The sequence below is a fragment of the Colletes gigas genome, unplaced genomic scaffold (genome assembly GCF_013123115.1).
Source record: "Colletes gigas isolate AHSC1104 unplaced genomic scaffold, ASM1312311v1 Colletes_gigas_Sc00033, whole genome shotgun sequence".
In the NCBI taxonomy this organism is placed as follows: Eukaryota; Metazoa; Arthropoda; class Insecta; order Hymenoptera; family Colletidae; genus Colletes; species Colletes gigas.
In genome coordinates, this window is record NW_025106662.1 from 170,450 (window position 1) to 194,974 (window position 24,525).

Below are 24,525 nucleotides of genomic sequence, written 5' to 3' on the forward strand. Positions count from 1 at the left end.
AAGTGAGGAGTGTGCGGTGGCATGAAATGCCATTCTATTGCTCGGTTATTGAGAAATGACTGTACCTTGTCCTGGTGATCCTTCGAGTTTATGAGTTTACGAAGTTCTCGTAACTCATTGTTAGCGCCTACAAAATTTGTACCGTTGTCCGAATACAGGTTTGTGCAGAACCCTCGCCGAGCTACGAACCGTCTTAGAGCTGCAATAAATGCTTCGCTCGTGAGATCGCTCACTAGCTCCAGGTGAACTGCCTTAACTGCGAAACATACGAAAACGGCAACGTATGTTTTAATGCGGTTGCGATTTCGGTGGCGTTTTTCCTTTATATAGAATGGCCCGCAATAATCCACTCCAACGTTAGTGAACGGACGAGTTTCGGTTACCCTAGCTGCAGGCAAATTCCCCATTATGTACTCGACCGGCGGTGGTCGAACTCTGCAGCAGCGTACGCAATCCTTTATGACCTTCCATACCTGGCTACGTCCATCGATGGGCCAGTAGCGCTTCCTGACCGTGTAGAGCATGGCATTTCACCCACTAGGGCGGAATGTGCCATGATGAGTATAAACGCTTGCGTAGAAATATGCAAGCCCGCAAGAGACTGAGCTTCGCGCTGGTGACCTCGCCTCCTCGTGGCCCCCGCTGGAAACGCTTCGTCGCCAATGTTGCCCACGGCGGGATTGGTGGCGAAGCGGCTAAGTAGGTCACCTCCCTTCCGGGACAGTCTACCTCTCTGATGATCCGTAACAGGAGAAGGGGGGGTATTTCCGGGCCCGCCGTGCATAACACCTACGCACGTGCCCCCTGGTAGTGGTTTAACGCTCCCAACACCCGTCGGTATAGGCGAAAGCCTGGGTACGACGCAGCTCGCGCATGTAGCGCTCGTAAAGCTGATGTTGACAATCATTGACCGCGTAGAGCGTGGCTTGAGTTCCCGCATGTAGGTGCGTTTGATGCTCGTTTCTGATAATGAGTGCGGTTATTGCTGATTTCGGTAAGATGATTGGGTGTTTCTGAGTAAATGGCAGTGCTGAATGTAGTAGGCGTCCTCCTACTCGCAAGATCCCATCCTTGTCGATGAATGGATTCAATTTTTGAAGTTTACGTGTGATACCTGAGAGTTTTTCTTTATGGATAGATTGCAGTTCGCCGGCGAAGTGCTGTTGCTGTAATAGTTTGATTAATCTACTGCGCGCATGTAGTAGTTCTGGTGTGGTGAGTGTCCCCTTCGTGCATTGTTTTGGTCTCCACCGCAAGCATCTGGCAACAACGCGTACAAGTTTATCCCACGAGGAATACTTTTCGAAGATGCTGGAATCCATGGTGTTTGTAACTAAGCAGATGACTCTCTTCTGGTCGGGTATCTCATTGATGGCCGGGTTGTCCCACGTTGGCCAGAATGTTTGATTTTTTGTTAGCCACGATGGACCATGATGCCAGATGGATGGCTGAAGAAATTCCTCTGTCGTCTGTCCTCGCGAGATAATGTCCGCAGGATTATCCGTGGTTCTAACGTGGCGCCAATTGGTGATGCTAGTTTTCTGCTGAATTTCTGATACTCGATTGGCGACGAAAGTTTTTAAGGTATTCGGAGGCGTATTAAGCCAATGGAGGGCTATCGTTGAATCGGTCCAGTAGAAGCTGTGATTGATTGGGATATGGAGAGCTTGTTCGACGGTCTTGGCTAGTGATACGAGTAGCAGGGCTCCGCACAGTTCCAGACGAGGGATTGTCTGTTGTTTCAATGGAGCTACTCTTGATTTCGCGATCAAGAGCTCGGTTCGAATGCGATCGTGTTTGTCGATGGACCGTAAATACACGCAGGCTCCGTACGCCTTTTCGCTGGCGTCGCAAAAGCCATGTAGCTCGAGTTTTTCTGCTGACTCGATGATGGCCCTTCGTGGGAACGTGACGTTGTTCAAAAGTGGTAGTTGTAAATAATATCTCTCCCATTCATTGTGGATGCTTGCTGGTAGAGAATCGTCCCAGTCTAGTTTGATAGACCAGATTTTCTGAAGTAAAATCTTCGCGGTGATGATAACCGGTCCCAGAAGACCTAGTGGGTCGTAGATTTTTGCTATTTCTGAGCTTATCGTCCGCTTTGTGATCCGTCCGATAGGGGTGGTTGTCTTGACTGCGTAGTGAATGGAGTCGTTGGTGGAGTTCCAGAATATTCCAAGTGTTTTGAGGGTTGAGGATTCTCCGATCACCAGGTCGCGATTCAGGTCCTGTTCTGCCAGACCATGTAACAGATCCCTGTCATTCGAGGCCCATTGTCTAATATTTAGACCGGCTCGTTTTAGCACGAGGGTTAATTCTTCCCTTAGCCTCAAGGCTTCTTCTTTTGTTGAGGCTCCGGTTAACGCGTCGTCCACGTAAAAGTCCCGTTGAATAATTTTCGCTGCGTTGGGGTAAAGGTGTTCTTCATCTTCGGCTAATTTATTGAGGCAACGGATGGCTAGATATGGGGCGGGTGATAACCCGAATGTAATGGTATTGAGTTCGTACGTTTTGACCTGTCCATCGGCGTCGCGCCACAGGACCCTTTGATATTTCCTGTCCTCTGGGCGGACAAGAAATTGTCTGTACATTTTCTCAATGTCACCCGTGATTACGTATCGGTGAATACGAAATCTTAATAAAATATACAAGAGATCCTCCTGAATCTTCGGTCCTGTGTGTAAGGCATTGTTCAACGACATTCCTGTGCTGGTCAGAGCAGAACCGTCGAATACGACTCTTAGCTTTGTCGTCCGGCTGGTAGCTTTGATGACTCCATGATGTGGTAAATAATATCCGTGATGATCGACGTTGTCTGCCGTGACTTCAGACATGTGTCCGAGATCTAAATATTCTTGAATAACCGCACGGTATTGTTGCTGAAGTGATTGGTTTTGTTGCAGCTTTCGTTCTAATGAAACCAGTCGTTTCATCGCTTGTTGTTTCGATTCTCCAAGTTTGGTAATATTCTCGTTGAAGGGTAGTGCGACGGTGTATCTTCCTTCTTGATTACGCGTGACGTTGGCATGGAAGTGTTCTTCGCAGATTTTCTCTGATTCGGACAGATGCTGGACTTGCGGTCCCTCTTCGATTTCCCAGAATCGTGTGAGATCGCGTTGGAGATCAGCGATGTTGGTGTGACAAGCGGTAGTTGGAGTGGGGGGTGAGTGTGGGACACTCCCCCCGATTACCCATCCAAACCTTGTTTTTTGTAAGTACAAGGCTGAACTCTCGGATGGAGTCAGATCAATTTGTCCCACACATAACAATGAAAGCGCTGTCCCTGCACCTAATAATAAATCAATTGGCGCTGGTCGATGGAATTCTGGATCGGCCAGCCTGATGTTCCTGGGTATGTTAATTGTGCGGCGATCAACCGGTTGATCGGGAATAAGCGAAGATATTTTAGGGATTGTTAAAAACGTTAATGTCCGTTCGTACGTGTTAATCCTAGATTGTATAGTAGCTACGACTGCGTGTTTCGATACAGTCGATAGTGTGTTGAGAGCTCCGACGGGGATGGCACAGTTTATTTTCCGAAGACCCAGCCGGTTTGCCAATTCTTCGGTGATAAAATTTGTTGTTGCACATGTGTCGATCAATGTTCGACATTGCGCCGGCTGTTGTTTGTGATTTAAAATGTTAATTTTTGCCGTAACCAGAAGGTCATTTGTTATAGTATTAATAATGAATGTGCCTTGAATGCCCGATCCCGTTGGAGTCTCTGACTGCGCTAGTCAATCCGACGTCGATGGTTGATACCTGGCCGGAGGGTTCCCCATTGTTGTAGGATTAGAATGCGGCGGCGTATTGTTTAGTATCTGTTGCGCGGGCCATGTCCTGTGTAATAGCGTGTGATGTTTTTTGTTGCAAACCCGACATGATCCTGATGGGCATGAATCAATCGGATGGTTTTCCCGTAAACAGTTCGGACAAAGAGCTGCTTGTTCGATAATTTTTATTCGTTCGTGGACTGGTTGTGCTCGTAAAGTTGGGCAATATCGCGTTTCGTGGAATTCGTTGCAGATTGGGCATTGAGGTGCCTGGACTGAAATAAAAGCGTGACTTCGCGGTGCTGCGAATTTGGTGTTCCTATTGTTCTCGTAGGATCTTCCTAATGCTGCGGGTGGAGGCTTTGAGATCGCGGCTGGAGCGCAGTTTGCTCGTTTCTCCAAAAATTCCAAAAAGCCAGTATAAGCTGGCATCTTCTTGTCCTTTAATGTTAACTCCCAGTGCCACGCTGTGTCCGTGTTTATTTTGGACAGAATTATCGATACGAGCAGGCTGTTCCACGACGCGATGTTTTCGCCGAGATTTTTTAACGCTCGGAGATGTTGGTTCACGGTGTCGACGAGATTGCCCAGTGCCTCTGGCGAGTCTCTTGTCAATTTCGGAATGTCCCGAATCGCGTCGCAATGGCTTAATAGAATTCGTCGCGTGCAGTCGAATTTTCCCTTCAGTAACTCTAACGCGTCCGCGTAATTGGCGTCCGTGATGCTGAGGGATTGTATACATGCAGCGGCCTTTCCCGTCAATGTCGATCGTAAGTATTGTAACTTTTGCACCGGCGTGAGATCGTCGTTGCGATCGATCATTGAGCAAAATATATCGAAGTACGAGGGCCAATTATCGATTGTACCGTCGAAGGTTGGCAGTCGCATTTCTGGCAGTTTTATGGTCATAGGGGCCGTCGCGGAAGGTGCGGCTGATTCGACTGTGGCCCGTCGCATGCTGATTGCTGACCGTCCTCCGTCGATCAGGATCGCGGCGCGTGTTATGACCGCGTAGTACTGCTCTTGAATTTCATAACGGCGTGGGGCTTCTGTTTCGTCTACTTCTTCGATCTCGAATTGGATATCGTCGAACCGCGCCCAGGTGTCGTTTAACCCGTTCAAATGGGTTTGGATCAGCAGAACGTTCGGTTGTTCTGACTGTTCGTGAATCTCAAGAAATTTCGTGAAGGCGGTAATTTGTCCGATGACGTTACCGCGTTTGCGCCGTAGCGAGCTGAGATTTATTCCGTGCGAGGCGGAATGAGATTGAGTTTGATCTACCGATTTGTTTGGCATCGTGACTTGTGCTAGGGAAGGGTGACAGGAATTGGCGAAACAAAAACGAGCTTACCTTTGTTGCGCAGTCTGGATGCTGCGTTTAGCGGTCCTGTTGATTGACCCTTGGATTCCCTTGGAAGATGGGCACTGTTGTGCCCGAATAATGATCTTTCGCTTGTTGCGAAGGATTCACGCAGAAGGTTGCGTGTGGTTGTTCGCGTCTTTAAACGTTTGTTACACTTAGTGTTAATTTTCACTTTGATGTTAGTTCTAAATCACTGTTCACTGACACCGAAATCCGGCTCGAAGGACCAATGTTTTCGTAACTCCTTGACTCCGTTTGTACGACACCGCGTTGTTATCGTCCCCTACCACGTATTACCGAGGAAGGGATGTTGGAAAATGAAATTGAGAGAATTAACTATTAACTATTTAATTGACTTGACTTAGAATTTGTGTGTGTGAAAGTTAAACAGTGATGTACGGTGAATGTTTCGATGTGACTGCGATAGGCGCTCGAAGATGTCTGTCTTCTCGTCCTCTGTCCCGACGCGACGTAGGCTTTTTTTGAATTTGGAAAATTAGGGGATGATTTTCGGCTTCTAATTGGTGCCTCCTTCCAGCCAATTGACTGACAGGTCTCCGGACACTTACCCATTCCGTGCGCTCGAAACGCAGTCCGTGCGGAGTGGGTAGTGTCCACGTGGTTCTTTTGGAGGAGGTGAAGAGGCTTTTCGCAGCAGGGAAAACTCCGTTGGGCTTGGGGCCCGAGACGTGACCCAAACAATGGCCATTAGATTCGGCCTCGGGCCACTTTGGCAGTTTATTTTTACGGTCCCTGCTGTTAGCCGTCGAGGACGAGAGAATGGTAAGGGCTGCAATTTCGATGACAAAAGGGAAGAAACGAACTTTAAAACTGAGGAAAATTATGACATGACAGAATGCTACGGTTTATGAGTCGCGACGGTTCCGCGACGAAACAGTATCTAATAACATAGTTCCGTTGCTATGATACGTTTGATTTTTATTTGTCATTGTTTATTAGCGAAAATTTGCACTATGGCTTCACAAAGCTCAGAAACTGATATTTCTGTGTGAAAATTAGTTGTCAAATTGTATTGTCAAGGTAAATCTCTAAGGCAAATTGGAAAAACAATAGGTAGAGCCCACTCTACTGTACAAAAAATTATTAACAATTACAAATACAATGGTACACTGCATAATCAGCCAGGACGCGGAAGGAAAAAAATTCTCACTGGAACTGACGAACGGTACATAATACGACAAATTAAAATTAATCCAAAAAGTAGTGTACCAAAATTAACAACAGATGTTTCATCGAGGATTAGAAAATCGATATCGACAGAAACTGTTCGTAGGGTGCTATGCGATAAAGGCTATCACGGTAGGGTAGCAAGGAAGAAGCCTTATATTTCTAAGGTGAATAGAATCAAGCGTTTGGAATTTGCAAAAAAATATGTAAGTTGTGATATAAATTTTTGAAAGAACGTAATATTTTCCGACAAAGTTAAAATTAATTTATTTAATTCGGATGGAAAAATAATAGTATAGAGACAACTGAATTCAGAGTTCAATCAAAAGAATACGGTTCCTACTGTAAAACACGGCGGAGGTTCAATAATGCTGTGGGGATGTATGGCAGCAAGTAGAGTTGGTAATAACGAATTTATTGAAACAACTATGGACAAACTAAAATATCTTGATATTTTGAAAACAAATTTGAAATCGTCAGCTCTAAAATTAAACATGCCAGCCATATATTATTTCCAACAGGACAATGATCCTAAACATACATCGTATATTGTTAAAGAGTGACTGCTATATAACGTGCCAAAATTATTACACACTTCACCACAATCGCCGGATATTAATCCCATTGAGAATTTGTGGCGAGAATTAAAATTACAATTAAATAAATGTAGTTATAGTAATAAAACAGATGCTAAACGCAAAATAGTAGAAATATGGAATAGTATTCCGTGTTCGACTTCAGAAACGTTAGTCGAGTTGATCCCAAAATGTTTGAGAGCAGTTATAGATGCAAAAGGATTTGCAACAAAATATTAAAATAAAATCTGTTAGTTATTTTTGTTTAATTTGATCTGCTGTATGCTCAATTTTGTGACACTAAAACAAGAACAGTTTTATTGCTTTTGCTAAATAGAAATGAATAATTAATTTTATTTAAGACTTTTTCCACTAATTGTCCGTCAAAATATATGAACAAAATAAATATTATATTTTTACTTTTAAATATGTCCGTTTATGTTCATTTTCCCACCAGTTTTTATTAACTACATAGGTGTACGCTCAATTTTGTGAATAACTGTATGTATATTATTAATACGATTTTTGAAAATCAAAATACTTTAAGATTGAAAATTAATAAATTAAAATGAGATTCCACTCTTTACCAGTATTGTGCACGCTGTGGTATTCTTCAATAAGAAGAGTTCTTACTTTTATAACATAAACAAAACAGTAGAATTAATAATTGCAGAAATTAATTAATAATGATTTTCCTCGATTGTTTTGAAATAACCGTATCAATTGGTTATGACGAACTAAATAGAACTAACTAGAAACAAAGGAAAAGTGATCCCGTTTGCCAGTTTAATACAAAGTATGGGTTGTATCTTAAATTTTAAAAGGACATAGTCGAATATTTTTAAAGGTACAAAACAGCGTTTCATTGTAGAACAGTAACATAAGTTAGCAGGTAATGTCATAAAACTGTTTTTCCCAGCTATATCCCTTTTTACCTGAAGTATAAGGTAAAAAGTACGAGCTACAAGGTACGACTATCCGAAAATCGTTCACATTTTATCAATGTAAATGAAGCGGCCTTTCCATCAGAGTTAAATACTAAATTTTGTAATTTCTGTGAAAACAAAACTTTCAGTGGCACAGAACGTTTTTTCTTGATGCTCTATCGATGGATCCATCGTATGTCACATTTCGTTCAAGGGCACATTTGACCCCCTTATTCGGCTATACCCTTTACGTGGTGTTTGAAATTTTTATGTTTTGACTGTTTTTGTGAAAAGTACCATCCAGATTCATGTACTTCGTACATTGAAAATAACATATGTTAAATGTAATCGGTTAAATTTAACTTTAAAAAAAAATATTCGAAGGTCAGACAAAAATATAATGTCACATTTAGTGTACGATTAAAATATGATTGAAAAAATAAAAAAAAAGGATTTGTTTTGGAAGGGTTTGAACCTGCAGAGCAGAAGAAGCTCGGAACTTGCAGGCAAATACCTTGTCATTCACACCACGCTCGTTGTTGAATGTATTTCTATTTCTGAAGATAAGTACCTGTAATAACTTTAATAATATCTCAAAGTAAAACCTAACCCAAAACCTGGTACCATTCCAACTTTTCCTTGTTAGAAACGAGTTTTCAATTTGTCTTAGCGAAAATCGCAATCACATTTTGCACATTATTCTAAAACATTTGTGGTATTCGTTTTCAATGCGATTTAAGTAAGCATGTAATGTATAAGATTTCATTTAATGTTTTCTTTTCTAGAGAAGATAGAGAAAAAGTTTATATAATTTTTTTTATATAAAATTTAATTCGTCCTAAGATTTATATGAAACATTTAAAAGATTTTTTATACATTATGCCTATATATCGGAACAACTATGAAACAAGAGGTATAATCTGTAAGGAGTGTATGTGTGTGGCTAGGAGAACCGTTATCGTTTGCGTCGATAGGAGTGTTTAGTCTAAGCTAGAGTAGGTATCGAGTGAGGTGTTTAGGTTTAAGCTGAAATACGTTTTAGAGACTGCGTCTCGAACGTGCGTTTTGTTTAGATCATTATTATAAGATAGGAATAAGGAAGGGTCGACTTTGACTGCAGGAACGTCACTCTGTACCGAACGTTAGTCGAGAGCAATCACAGTTTTACGTTTATGATCTTTTACGTTTACGTTTTATGTCTTTCTTTTATATTCTTTATGTTAAATAGTTAGTAAATATTAAATAATATAATTACATCGTTACGTTTAGTGTTCACGTATTTGAATCCGTCCACACGCCTTTGAAATGAGAACATAAAAATTAAATGTAAAGTTTCATTTAAATTCATTCAGCTATTTATATTCAATCGTATTAATAATATACATATGTGTGCTCATACATGGGAATAAAAAAAAATTTCTTTTTTTTCAATAATTAAAATATGATCAGGAGGTCTTAAAACGTGTATTTCCGTAAAATAAATTTTACAAAATTTTTTTTTCATTATGGGTACTTTGCTTATGTGCGCCTACATAGGTCGGAAAGTAAAAATGCCTGGGCAGTCGAGAATCTCGGCTCGAGAATCCAAATCGTATGCCGTTGACGGGAGGTCGGATTTCAGTTGTTTAGAGCAAGAAGGCAAATGTGAGCCTTTCTCTCTCGACTCCTACGAGGCGATCCGAAATTACTTCGGGCAGCTTCGGAGAATCGAGAAAGAGGGCATGCGTCAGTTTGCCTTTGTCGACTTTCCGAAACTCCACGAGCTCACGTACGCGTATCTGGCATGGGCGCGTGTGCACCCGGCGGTGCTTTTCTGGCATCTCTGGTGCATAGTGATTGTTACATGTAAGCACGCTTTTATGTATGTTAAAAACGCGCCGTATAGTCTAGTGCGCATGACGGCCGCGCAGCATGTGTACTTTTAGCAGGGGGAAGAGAAAACGACGCCCTGTTAATCAGTGTGGCCAGATCGGGCATAATTGAGTGCATCGAAATCAACAATAGTTACGACGAACTTCCTTAGCGCCTAACGGAATGGTGGTGTCAGCAAGCATATACTACCGCACGAGCCACGTGTACGTGAGCTCGGCATTCGCACAACTTCGGGAAATCGATAAAGAACGCTAGTGTTAGCCTTTCCTTCTTCCTCTTGTAAAAGAGAAACAGCTGAAATACGACCTCGCGATAATCAGCATACGATTCTAAGACCCCCTGATCATATTGTGACTATTAAAAAAAGACATTTTTTTTGTCCCTATACTGTTGGCATGATTGCATCTAAACGGCTAAATGAATTTCAATAACGAAAAAAAAATTTCGAAAATTTTTTTCAGCGGAATACACGTTTTAGGACCCCCAAATCATCTTGTGACTATTTAAAAAAAAAAACATTTTTTGTTGTTCCTATGCTGTTGACATGATTGCATCTAAACAGCTAAATGAATTTCAATGAAACTTTACATTTAAGTTTCATATTCTCGTTTCAAGGTCTGATTAGATTTTGAGTGTGATCAGCTCCCAGATAATGATGATTATACGTCTTATAGTTTTATAATTATTTCGATACATATACATTATTTGTAAACAATTTTTTAAACGATTTATAAAAATCTTAAGAAGAATTAAGATCAAATAAACTTTTCTTCTATCTTTTCTAGAAAGGAAAAATTAAACGAAATCTTATACATTGCATACCTACCTAAACCACATTAAAACCGTATTCCACAAATATTTTAGAATAATGTTGTTCAAAGCAGTCTTACTCGTAAAGGGTTAATTAAGGGATAATTAAAATGAAAAACCACTCTTAGCCAATACCGTGCACGCTGTAACAATGTTCAGTATCAAATGTTTTGTAAAGATGTGATCTAAATAGAAGAATTAATTGCTACAGAAATAGATCAAATGTTTATATTTGACTTAACTTTACATAAAAAAATAATTGTAACGATTGGTAAAACAATAACGTGCACGCTACTGCTCAATGGAAACCACGGAAACCATGGAAGATGGTGGTCACTTCCCTTCAGGAGGGAAATGTAAAAAATCGTTATTTATATGTAACATTATCACATGCCATATATTAGAACGTCTATATCCTTCTTTCTGTAGAAGGATGCGAAATAGAAATATTATAATGGCAAGCAATGACCGCGAATAAAACACGTCAATCTCATTAAACGATCAATTTACTTCTATTACACAATAACTTTTTCGGCACGGCCGTCGTTAGGGAACTCAACTGTTCTCACTGTACCCGTACATTCGTTCGAAGCGTTACGCGGGGGCACAGGAGACAACACGCAAACGGTAAACGGCAATTCAAACATCGAATGCCTACATTTCCTTTTTTTTGATCCCCCTCTAAATTCATTTCTGCAAAATGGAATATATTAAATTGACGTCTACGATTGTATACTGACGTATATACTGCTATGCATTCAATAGAACTTTATTTCTAATATTATAATTATTGCCCTTTAAAAACCTATGGGGACTAGGCTATGTATATCTACGTCCTTTCTTTCTTCGTCCTCGTCATTTCAACGGTCCATCGATCCGCAAGTAGTATAAACAAAACACTATCGTCAACGTGCTCGAGTCACTGCTATTTCTTTTGAGAGTTTGTTGCATTCGGTCGACGAAGACGAACGTTAGTAGAGAATTGAAGGTATGTGCTGTAAGTAATTTCAGGTATTTAAATTAAAAAAAAGCTTTCGCGTAATTATTTTTTAATTTACTATTTCACTATTTTCCTTGTATACAATGGAAACGGTTGTCAAATCGAAGAATAAGAGTAAGCGCGGTTTTTTTATCTTCATGGATGAGTGATAATAAACTTAAGTCATGGATACGTTCAGTACCGTATGATAAGTCTTATTCTTGCGGTTCCTCAAACGTATACATATGTATACATAGACACGGAGAATCTGGGTATCTTAAAAAAAAAATAGTATTTCGAAAAGGACTTTTACGCCTTAATGGCTTGAGAATGATTACTTCAAGCCATAGTTGCATAAGGTCGACGGAGATCCTTATTTATGGTTCTGTTCGATTTGTAATAAAAAATATTCATGTCGATTATCGACTATTTACAATCACGCAGATTCTCAGTGTCACATTGATAATTGTAAAAAAAGTAACGGTAACGTGGACGACTTGAATAATAATATTACGACGCAATCCGAGGAATCGTCTCTGTCGGTGGATGAATGGATAGATCCGCGGAGATAAAATTTGCAAAATTAATAGCCGAGAAATATATTCCGTATCGAATCGCAGAGACGATTCTTGAAGTTTTCAAAGACATTGAGCAAGATCCTGATGTCTTGAAACGTATGTCGTTCGGTCGAGCGAGGTATTCTAACATTATATCAAATGTTTTGTATTCTTATGAAATAAAACGTATTTCTAGTGTTTTACAAAACACTAAATATTCAATTTAGATTGATGAAACATCCGACTCGACCAATGAGAACTGAACAAAATCCAGAGGCCAAAGCATATCTTCTAAAAACCACTCTTAACCAGTACCGTGCACGCTGTAACAATTTTCGGTAACAAATATTTTCTAAAAATATAATCTAAATAGGAGAATTAATTGCTACAGAAATAGATTAATACTGACTTTTCCTGCTGTTTTTCAATAACCGTATCAATTTGTTACACAGAATCAAATGTTATATATTTGACTTAATTTTACATAACAAAATAATTGAAATATTGGAAAAACAATAACGTGCACGTTACTGTTCAATGGAAATTTGATGGATCTCAATTTCCCTTCTTCCACTAGGATGTAAAAAATCGTTATTTATTTGTAACATTACCACACGCCGTATATTAAAACGTCCACATTCGTCTTGCCTTTTATTTATTCCCTACTGAATTCATTACTGTACAATGGAATACATTAAGGGGGTAGGCACGGGTAATGCAGCGCGCTGTAAACCGACACAATTTGGCCCGAAATAGGGGGTTTCGAAATAAGAGATTTTGCCCTTATATGAGCAGCTTTTGGGTCGAATGAGGTCTCATTCGAAAGAGGAAGGTCCAATGCAGTGCGCTCTGGTCAAAATCGAACGAGATTCTGTTCACATTTATTAATATAAACGTCGAAAGTCGAGGAAAAAAGTCGTGGACTGACGCATACAGAGTCACGGACATGTACATATAGACAAAATTCATTGCAGTAGCAGCAATCTTTTTGAAGAAAAATCTCGAAAAATAAGGCCAGCGGTGGTTATATGTATAGGAAAAAGTTGTTCAAAATGTTGATTTTTACAACATATTCAAAAATCATCAAAATCGGTGAGACCTCCCCCTTTTCTAAATAATTGCCAAAATTTGTTACAAATAATGTATATGTATCGAAATAATTATAAAACTAAAAGTCGTATAATCATCATTATCCGGGGGCTGATCACGCTCAAAATCTAATCAGACCTTGAAACGAGAACATAAAACTGAAATGTAAAGTTTCATTGAAATTCATTCAGCCGTTTATATGTAATAGGAACAAAAAAAAAGTCTTTTTTTTAATAGTCACAATATGATCAGGGGGTCCTAAAACGTGTATTTCCGCTAAAAAAAAATTTCGACATTTTTTTTACATTATGATACTTCATAAATTTCCTTATTGTACCTTACATAGGTCGGAAAGTAAAAATGCTGGGGCAGTCGAGGCTTGGAATCGTATGCCGCTTATCGCGAGGTCGTATTTCAGTTGTTTCTCTTTTACAAGAGCAAGAAGGAAAGGCTCACACTAGCGTTCTTTATTTCACTACGTTAGACGCTAAGGAAGTTCGCCGTCATTACTGTCGATTTCGATGTACTCAATTATGTCGAAATAAGAGATTTTGCCCTTATATGAGCAGCTTTTGGGTCGGATGAGGTCTCATTCGAAAGAGGAAGGTCCAATGCAGTGCGCTCTGGTCAAAATCGAACGAGATTCTGTTCACATTTATTAATATAAACGTCGAAAGTCGAGGAAAAAATGAACGAAATACAGCCGTAGAATCGAGGGCTGGGTTAGTAGTATATGTATACCTGCTATCCCCACCACTCTGTTAGACGCTAAGGAAGTTCGCCGTTACTATTGTCGATTGGTCACACTGTTCGGAATGGTATATGGCAATAGCAAGCAGCTGCCTCTGATTTCTTTAGGCGGCAGCGTATCTGATGGTATTACCATTTCTGTGCATAGAATATCTGCTGTAATACCGACCTGCCGAATCGGCGAGGTCACGTGCCGTGCCTACCCCCTTAAATTGACTGCTATTCATGCAACGCTAAAGAAGTTCGTCGTTACTAATGTCGACGTCGATACACTCAGTTATGCCAGATCTGGCCACATTGAGCCACACTGATTCACACTAATCGTTCAAAACAATTCCAGTGGTTATTACGCACAACGGGTATTAACATATTGCATTTACTTTAAACGAAGGGTATTGTACTTTCTGCATATTTTAACTAAATTTCGAGATTTTATTTGAAACAAAATTAAAAGCTTTATAATGGAATCTACACGACCTAATCGGCCTAGTCGTTGCACGTGGAAACCAAATGCATTAAATTCACCGCATACAACAAGAATCGAGTAAGTACCTTGTAAAAATTATGTCTTAGGATGAGGACTGTAATGTATTTTTCTTAGTATTCTGTTTATTTTGTTAGTTATAAATTTGAAGAAAGGATATTTTATTTTTAGTATTATCTAAAAGGCTTTTATCATATATTTGTTAACGTTTATCATATAAGTGCTAAATTTTTTATTTCAGGACTGTTGATCGTAATAAAATAATACCTGATATATTGGCAACCATTGGACAAACACCGCTTATAAAATTAAACAGTATCCCAAAATCCTATGGAATTAAGTGTGAAATGTGTTAGTATAATTTTACATAATGTAAATACAAGATAAATTATTTAATTTTATTTTTAGATGTAAAATGTGAATTCTTTAATCCTGGTGGTTCCGTAAAAGATAGAATCGCATACAGGATGGTTCAAGATGCTGAAGAGCAGGGTTTATTGAAACCAGGATATACTATTATTGAACCTACAAGCGGTAATACTGGAATTGGGTTAGCAATGGCTGCTGCTGTTAAAGGTTATAGATGTATTATTGTTATGCCAGAGAAAATGTCTAATGAGAAAGTCTACACGCTTCATGCTCTTGGTGCTGAAATTGTTAGGACACCAACAGAAGCAAGTTGGGACAGTCCAGAAGCACATATTAATGTTGCACACAAATTACAAAAAGAAATACCAAACAGTATTGTTCTTGATCAGGTAGCATTTCGTATGCATATATACACTTGCCAGTAAAATTGAATCTTGACCTTCCTCTTTAATTTGAAATAAAAATGAAGTTGCTACAATGTTTTTTTGCAAAGTTACAGCACTATAAAATAACTTCTGCTCCTTTCACTCTATTCATCCCTTATTTTCTAGTATACAAATCCTGGAAATCCATTAGCTCATTACGATCAAACTGCAGTTGAAATTTGGAAGCAGTGTGATGGGAAAATAGATTATTTGGTAGCTGGTGCAGGTACTGGTGGTACTGTTAGTGGTATTGGGCGTAAATTGAAGGAGTTATCGCCGAACACAAAAATTATTGCTGTGGATCCTAAAGGGAGTATTTTAGCCCATTCACCAGAATTACAAGATGACATTTCTTTTTACGAAGTAGAAGGAATTGGGTAAACAAACTTTTTTCTGTTATTACGAAGATACTGTTTGATTTTGTATTCTTAATAATCAATACTATTTTTAGCTACGATTTTGTACCTACAGTTCTAGACAGAAATGTGATCGATAAATGGATAAAAACCGAGGACTGTGAATCATTGAATGCTGCTAGAATGCTTATACGCCGGGAAGGTTTACTGTGCGGTGGTAGTAGTGGTGCTGCACTTACAGCTGCTCTTAAAATTGCTAAAGATATTCCAGAAGGAAAACGAGTTGTTGTTATTTTGCCTGATGGAATACGAAACTACATGACTAAATTTGTATCTGACAATTGGATGGAAGTTAGGGGATTTTTAGTAAGTTTTCGTTCTGATGTACACAAAGTTTTTAATTTATACATTCTTTTCATAACTTTATATAATGCATATAACAGGATATTATTATTGCATGTAAAATATATTAAACATCAATATTAATATCAAATTACAGGAATCTACATATCAAAATGAAGCAAATAAATGGTGGTGGAATATACCAATTTCAAATTTATCTTTCGATAAAGTACCTTTGTTAAAAGAGAATACAAAATGTCAAGAAGCTGTTCGCATGATTGAAGAGACAAAGTCTCAACAATTAATTATTAGTAACGATAACGTACATGTAAAAGGTATCGTTATGTCGGATACGTTAATGTCAAATTTAATATCCGACTCAGTAAAACTCACAGATTTTGTAGAAAAAATTATGATCAAACATTACGTTAAAGTTAAAGTTTCATCAAGTCTCGGACAATTATCACTTGTTCTCAATAAAGAATTATATGCAGTTATTTTAAACGATGAAGATGATAATGCTTTTGTTGGGCTTGTAAACCAATCTCATATTTTGAAATTTATTATTAAAAGTAACGGTACAATAAATTCTAATAACTAGGTATATTAAAGATGGATGTAATTGTCTTAAATCATGGTATATTATAACATTGCAATAGGTTCTAATAGATAATTTTTATTTTTATATTATTTCTTGGTAACTAATTAATCTATATGCATTTTGTACTGAATTATACAATTTATAAATATTTGTATCTATTTGTATATAATTTTGTATAATTAAAGATAAACGAAATTTACTCATGAAGTTTGTATAATATAGTAAATTTATTTTACTGAATTGTAATTTATATATAAATATAAACTTACAATATTCTATGTAACTATGAATACACATTAATGTATATAACATTGGTATAAATTATATCCTTATATATATTTATGTATTACTAGAAAATGTACAAATGATTCATTAGATACAGAGGGAAACATTTACTCGGTTTTCTTGTATTCTTACAAGAGCTCTCTGATTCTCTGTTTCTAATATTTTATTCTATTTATATTAAATAATTAAATTTGTTGCACTTGTACATGAAATTTGCAAGTTGGTAATGTAGATATTTCAGCATTAACGGTACTAATAATTCCAAGATTGGCTAAACTCCCTCTTAAAAGTCCACAAGTGAATGCTAATAAACGTGGACTTTCTTGAAGATATTGTTTATTGCTATTAGTACCAACTTTTTCTAATAATCGAAATGAATTGTCTTGTAGTACGTATACACCATGGTGGTTTGTTCTCAAATTATCAATTTGCTTATGATACAGACTGATCCAAAAATCTGTACAAATGAATTTTATCATATCCAGTTCATCTTTAAATCGACTGCATTCCCGTGTCAGTCGTTCAATGATTCTGTATCCAACACTGAATCCCATCCATTCTAGTCGACAGAGTTCCTCCTCCTTTTCCTTTATATTGTAAATGTTACAAATAAGAAAATTTCATTGCACTAGCACTGGTATTATATTCATAAAGAGCAAAATTTTTAGAAATACATTTATTATACATTAATAACACCTATTACTTAGAATTTAGCATCCATCAAGCAATTAGAAATTCATTACTCTTTATGAATAGTTACCTTTTTGTTAACTGATTTGCTGAGAGTGTAATTAACCATCTCTGTATGCAAATATTCAAAAAGGCATTCGTCAGCTTCTCCGGACACGTGAGAACTGATCTTCGTGTCAACTATTTGTTGTCTCATTTTGGTTTTTTTTTTGTATTAGTTACACAATCTACAATACAAAAATTTAATACATAAATTACTACATATCTACTGAACAGAAAGATAATGTGTCACTGAAATGATGACTACTTAAGTTGCATTAATTTCTATTTGCGTTATATTTGTGTATCTAACCTAAATTGTCTCACTTTCAAAACAAAATTGAACGCAGTGTCAGCAGACAAGGAGTACAAATTCATATGAATCACGTGTTAAATAGCATGAAGTGTGAACAGATGAGACGAATTTTTCAAACATACACGCTTGGAAATAGTACCTACAGTGGTCCGCTGACTTGAAGTCTCGCGGGACGGCACAGGGGCAAAAGGAGTCGGACCGGTCGGACGGTCTCGACTCGGACCGCCTATTTATCTATCTCGCTCCCTTGCTTTCAGGAAGTCCACATGTGTGTATCACTGCCTCGACGAATAGCGAACTAGAGATCAATGTTTGCATTGGAATACGTGTATCCCTTCTACTTCTCCCGCATTCCTTCCGCGAGACGTCAAGTCAGCAGAGGACTGTACTTGGTTTGTACCAGAAGTTCTTAAGCAGTACAATATGTTAATATTGAATATGTAGCTTATAATTGCTTGTTATTAATGTATTTAAATATATGTAGTTTAATTATTTGAATAATGTTAAAAATCTAAAGAAATAATAAATAAATTTAGACTCATTAATACTAATTCTATTACGATTTTATGTATGTTACTTATTTCGACCAAAAGTTGTTTTTTAACACATTTACATTTGGATGCAAATAACTATGGAAATAATTATTTAAAAAAATATTTGTATAAGATCAAAAAACCAATTGAGGAAAACTGATTAAACTTAGAAAATAATTTCAAGTTAAAATTAAAAAATGTGTCGCACGACACCTTTGGTAGAAGGAGTATTCCGCGTAACTTACGTCTCCCCACTCTGGCGGCCCGCCAGAGTCTGGCCCCGCGTCCCTATATTACGAATAGTTAGTTACTAGATAGTAAGTAACCAGATTGAGGAAAGTTAGTTAATTAATGTAATAGAGTTTAAGCACGTGTAGGATTAAGAAATATAGATTTTATATACCTTTGAAGTGAGTTGGACGTGAGATATTAGCCGAGCGTGATTGCCAACAAACAAATTAAAGAATATTATCTACATCCGGTGTAGGTGACCGGAGGAACATGAGAACGCTCCTGGGCGCGAAGTCTCAGCCGGTGATACTCGGGGACACCTGGTATTGTAGGGAGACTGAAGCACAGGGGAAGGTCTCTCATTTCTCTGATTACTCAGAATTTAACGAGAGACATTAAATAAAAGGAGTGTCAATAGTCAGTCAGATAGACAGTCAGAATGTCAGTCAGAAGAAGAAAGCCCGGTTAATAGGCCGCGACCATTTGTAACTCGGTTGTCATATATCGCAGAGCCGTGCAAGGGCTTACCTTTGAAAAATAAATCAAAGTAATCAAATTTTAGTGGTGATTAATTCCTTTTCCTAATTTAATTCTCTGAACAGCAATAGCATGCGTGTCAAAATTAAAATAGAGTCTTTTAATATTCTTTTATCCAGTAGTTATTAAGCGTCGAAGCCCGTCTACACATTTAAAAGAATATTCAAGGACCACAGAATATCCTACTATTCTACCGGGCTACTGAGCGTCGAAGCCCGCTTGGGAAAATAGTAGCGAATCATCGTACTCATAAAATTTAAATGCCTAAGAGAACCCGTTGCTCTGGTCGTCGCCAACAAATTCGCCGTCTCGCGATCCTTTTAAATCGGTCGGCACCCGCAGCACGCAATTACTTAGAGCTCGGGTTCCGCCAATCAAAATCGAGAATTCCGCTGCCAACCTGCAACGCCGGCCCCCTGGCTGCTCATCCCAATGGAAATGCCATCAGAGATGCCAGAAAAGCACCGTCGGGTGCCCTACTCACACATGCCAGATACGCGTACGTGAGGTCGTGGAGTTTCGGAAAGTCGACAAAGGCAAACTGACGCATGCCCTCTTTCTCGATTCTCCGAAGCTGCCCGAAATAATTGCATCATGCCACTTCAACGCCTTGACCTCGTCAACATCCCCGAGGGCGATCCACGGCGATAGCGCTACGGTGGAATACCTTCACCAGATCGGCACGCCACCCCGAAGGAATAATAATACTGTTTTGTTTATGTTATAAAAGTAAGAACTCTTCTTATTGAAAAATACCACAGCGTGCACAATACTGGTAAAGAGTGGAATCCCATTTTAATTTATTAATTTTCAATCTTAAAGTATTTTGATTTTCAAAAATCGTATTAATAATATACATATGTGTGCTCATACATGGGAATAAAAAAAAATGTCTTTTTTTTCAATAATTAAAATATGATCAGGAGGTCTTAAAATGTGTATTTCCGTAAAATAAATTTTATAAAATTTTTTTTTCATTATGGGTACTTTGCTTATGTGCGCCTACATAGGTCGGAAAGTATAAATGCCTGGGCAGTCGAGAATCTCGGCTCGAGAATCCAAATCGTATGCCGTTGACTGGAGGTCGGATTTCAGTTGTTAAGAGCGAGAAGGCAAATGTGAGCCTTTCTCTCTCGACTCCCACGAAGCGGTCCGAAATTACTTCGGGCAGCTTCGGAGAATCGAGAAAGAGGGCATGCGTCAGTTTGCCTTTGTCGTCTTTCCGAAACTCCACGAGCTCACGTACGCGTATCTAACATGCGCGAGTGTGCACCCGACGGTGCTTTTCTGGCATCACTGATACATGCATAATGCAGTATAGAGTTCAAAGATGGCCGCGATCAAACTTGGACCATACTTGAAAGAATTACGGATTCTTTTGTGTCAAACGTCAAAATCTAGTCAAGGTGTTAGGTAATAGTAATATTAATCTTATCTATGTATAATATTTAATATTGTCGTAAGATATAATAATTATTGTGTCTATATATAATAAAATTCTAACCTATTTATCCTTTTTTAGAGATTTTCTCGAAAAACAATATGTTCCTCTTAAAAAGAACAACCCTGGGTTTCCAGTCTTGATTAGAGAATGTTCTGCAATTGAACCTCTTCTGTATGCACGATATGGTAAATGTAATAATTTTAATATGTTTTTACACTTAATTGATACACTTGTAATTTTGTGAGTATTACAGTATTTTGAGAAAAATGTTAGTAATCACATTTAATATATATTTGCGTATCGATATATTTATTTATTTTTAATTATCTATTTCAGAGCATGGCTTAGAGAAACGTGTTCCTTTACAAAATTTAAAGTCTGAAGAAGTATTTCAACGAATTACAGAAGTTGCAGCTAATAAACCATAATAATTTGTATGCTGTTATAAATGTATTTTAATTTATTTAGTTATTAAATAAAATAGTTATATTAATTTAATTTTGTTGCATTATATTATCATTGCATTTTAGAAACAATTAAACATTATGTGTAACACGCAAGTATTGGATATTGTTTCTTTTTTTTACTCGATATTATGCTATAAAAAAACAAAATAAAAAAATTCTTTGAATCTCTTAAAGTTTGGAACTAAGATAAAATATTAAAAGAAATTAATTCCAAAACAATCGAATCGGAAATTAATTCCAAAAAATTGCTATCATAATTTTTATCTTTCAACCTTAATATATTTTTATACATGAACTTCTTAACTATTCTAATGATAAGTAATTTATACCTTTAAAACATTGCTTGCAGTATTTTCATTATTTTAATTCTTTACGTTTCTATTAATTCTTTCACTTTTATAATTCCTCATGGTATCGTAAATATAATTATTCCAAATATTACTCGTATTTAATTAATTTTTTAGGAAGTAACTATGTCTTATTGGTTCAATGTAAAATTGTATATTGTAAAAATCTAATAAAATACTAATGTGTACAAGTAAAACTATAACAATTAGTAAATATTTACAATTCCGAATGTTTATATTGTTTCTTTTTAGCTAATTGGAATTGGTTAGACAGTTACGACGAACTGTAAGTTGATTACATTACCATGTAATCGTATTGTGTCATTACTGCATCAGATGTCATCAAACATATTTTTCAATACCAATAAATTACATCAATGTCCGTTTGATTACATAGCATAATATGTACTCGGGAATTGATACACAATCATCAATGCCCGTTATCCAGATCGCGGACATTTAAATGGGCACTACTCTACCTAATTCACTGTATATCTATATATATCAAGACGACATCTACGATAAAACGCCCAAGTTTGTCGAGAAATAATTCACCTTTTTGCACACTAGATGGCGTCTCAATTATTTACGAACGAAAACTAATTTTAATTTATTTATTAATGCAACAATAGAGTACTCAATAATTTAGATCACTTGTAAATGCTTCACTATTAACGCCAAAAGCCCAAACTTGTCTAGAAACAGTCCTATTTTTGTCCGTTAATTCTGTTAACCTGTGTCTTAGGTTAGCGATGTCTTCTGACAGAAATAGAACTGTTTCTAGACAAATTTGGACCTTTGGCGTTAATTATGAAGCATTTATAAGTGATCTGAATTACTGAGTACTCTATTGTTGCATTAATAAATAAATTAAAATTAGTTTTCGTTCGTAAATAATTGAGACGCCGTCTAGTGTGCAAAAAAGTAAATTATTTCTCGACAAACTTGAGCGTTTTATCGTAGATGTCGTCTTGATATATAGAGATATACAGTGAATTACATTGTTACTATAATAATAATTAGCTTTAGACACTGTTTATTAATTAGACTGATGTACATATATTGCTGCTATTGACCACTGTGGACCACTATTGATTCCTACTAAGCTCTGTTAACCAACGGTTCTTGGAAATGAAGTCACGATTCCTGGAAACCGCCAAAATTCGTCCTACCTCTTTCAATATCATATTCTCCTGATAGAAAAATTCGAAAATCGGTTCAAGTTCCGCAGTTAAGTACATCAAATCTGTACTTCAAAGGACTTTTATATGACAGCTTAAATGAAGATAATAGTTTCACTAGTCATAGTATCAGTAGTGGTTCCAGAAGTAGCAGCAGTAGAAGTAGCAATTACAAAAAGGTTAGGAGAGAATGGAGTCCTGTTAGCAACGTTTTGATCGTAGCAGATTTCCAGAACGTCTTTTGTAGCTAAATAGCAACAAAATTTAATACACGAGATATTAGATTAAGTTGACAAAACCTGCATTATTACTGATAAACTCTAAATGTGAAATACTATTTTAATTTATTTTTTCAAAATTTGTATCACATTATACAATTTAAGCAAGGGCAACCATATGACGAAGGGGCGCAAAATATAATGACGGTCCAACTTATACTTTATGTGCTGTAGCACGAATATTTAATGATAAATTTTCAAGTCATTGGATTGACCGTAATAGGATCGCGTTATAGCCAATTTGCTCGTTGGATCTCACACTACTGGATCACGAATTTTCTGGGGAAAAACTAAAAAATGAGAAACAACAACTGAAATATACACACTCATGCGTGAAAAAGAAGTATTTGAACGCTTACATTCATAACATTCAAGCAACGAAATATGTATATTAGACGTATGCAACGTATAACATTCGTGTATTATAAAAAAAAAGAAAACTTGAAAAACATATGTAATGTGTTTGGGGAAAGGAAATTTTTTAAATTTAAACATGGTGAGTTTGACTTTGAAAGACGGACCCCGCTCTAAGGTAACTTTCTGTCGTTGGTACTTATATTTTTGAAAACAATTTGATTAAAGACAATCCCTGAATTCTCGTTGATTGATGAAATTTTAGTCTCTTAGGACTCATCCCTTGTCATATGTATGTGTCATATTGTATCAAAATGAATATTATAAATGTAAGCATTCGAATACTTTCATGTACGAGTGTATTTTACGGCCATCGTTGTACATACGCCCTGCAAGATTCTTCTACATCCCGGCTAATTTGACGGAAGTGATCACAATGTACATGAGCTAATTCAAAAGAACCATATTTCGCGAACGTTCATTCTACTTTACGAATATTAACACGCCTGTCCTATTAGGGTTGAATTAAGATTTTTGAGGTACAAATAATTTCTATGTTTTTGTCGTATGGGTCTCATATAGTGAAGTTACAAATGGAAAAAGACTTTTTAATTAGGATCAGATGCCCACTATTAATGGAGGAAGGACGAGAGGGGAGGGGGGAGGGAGAGATTTATTTTAAAAGTCTGTGATCGTCATTGGAACCTTAGCTAATAACTATAATTTTTTATTTTTCCAAGACGAATTCGAAATTTTGTTAATTCTTAGATCGTTCGAACTGTGTTTTACATCACGAGACAATTAATCGAACTTTTCACTGTCACCTGAAGAAGTTACAGGGTGTTCGGCCACCCCTGGGAAAAATTTTAATGGGAGATTCTAGAGGCCAAAATAAGACGAAAATCAAGAATATCAATTTCTTGACCGAGGCTTCATTAAAAAGTTATTAAAAAATTAAATTAAAAAATTTCAAATCATTCTGAAATAATTATTTGGGTTGCGGGACTCAATTACAGTCATTTTATGTGAATACACATACACCCGAAATCCTAATCACTTTTGAGAAAAAAAATTCGAGAAGGTACAGAAATTTTTAGACGAAATTAAAAAATTTCAAAACATACTAAAAAAATTATATTTAGTTACAGGGGTCAGTTACAAGTATTTTTGGTGAATAGACATACCCCGAAATCCTGCGCACTTTCGAGAAAAAAAATTCTTTACCGAAAATCTAATGTAAGGTCAGAAATGCTTCCCTGAAACTTCATGCGAATCTTTAATGTCATAACTCCTGAACGGATTGGAGGATTTTAATTTTTTAATATGCAAACAACGCGTATTTTCGTGTAGAATATGTAGAAATT

The 24,525-nt window shown here is 37.1% G+C and overlaps 3 protein-coding genes across 6 annotated transcripts; 2 read left to right on the forward strand and 1 right to left on the reverse strand.

The window, feature by feature from the left end:
• The first annotated feature begins 14,147 nt into the window (after positions 1–14,147).
• LOC122402088 (cystathionine beta-synthase) lies at positions 14,148–16,506 on the forward strand. Its single transcript, XM_043404611.1, has 6 exons — positions 14,148–14,426; positions 14,608–14,717; positions 14,775–15,124; positions 15,287–15,537; positions 15,612–15,882; positions 16,016–16,506. The coding sequence occupies exons 1-6, from the start codon at positions 14,344–14,346 to the stop codon at positions 16,457–16,459; spliced, it is 1,509 nt and encodes a 502-aa protein (XP_043260546.1). The 5' UTR covers positions 14,148–14,343; the 3' UTR covers positions 16,460–16,506.
• A 391-nt stretch (positions 16,507–16,897) lies between these two features.
• Positions 16,898–18,067, reverse strand: LOC122402192 (trafficking protein particle complex subunit 6b). 4 transcript variants are annotated; one of them, XM_043404788.1, is made up of 3 exons: positions 17,933–18,067; positions 17,505–17,661; positions 16,898–17,331 (listed from the first exon to the last, which is right to left on the reverse strand). In XM_043404788.1, the coding sequence occupies exons 2-3, from the start codon at positions 17,628–17,630 to the stop codon at positions 16,930–16,932; spliced, it is 528 nt and encodes a 175-aa protein (XP_043260723.1). In that variant the 5' UTR covers positions 17,631–17,661; positions 17,933–18,067; the 3' UTR covers positions 16,898–16,929. The 4 variants fall into 4 exon arrangements, with proteins under 4 accessions (XP_043260723.1, XP_043260726.1, XP_043260724.1 ...); XM_043404791.1 differs by having other exon boundaries at positions 17,912–18,011; XM_043404789.1 differs by having other exon boundaries at positions 17,929–17,991.
• A 2,329-nt stretch (positions 18,068–20,396) lies between these two features.
• Positions 20,397–21,094, forward strand: LOC122402195 (NADH dehydrogenase [ubiquinone] 1 alpha subcomplex subunit 2). The gene is made up of 3 exons (XM_043404794.1): positions 20,397–20,503; positions 20,613–20,719; positions 20,871–21,094. The coding sequence occupies exons 1-3, from the start codon at positions 20,421–20,423 to the stop codon at positions 20,960–20,962; spliced, it is 282 nt and encodes a 93-aa protein (XP_043260729.1). The 5' UTR covers positions 20,397–20,420; the 3' UTR covers positions 20,963–21,094.
• Positions 21,095–24,525: the final 3,431 nt, after the last annotated feature.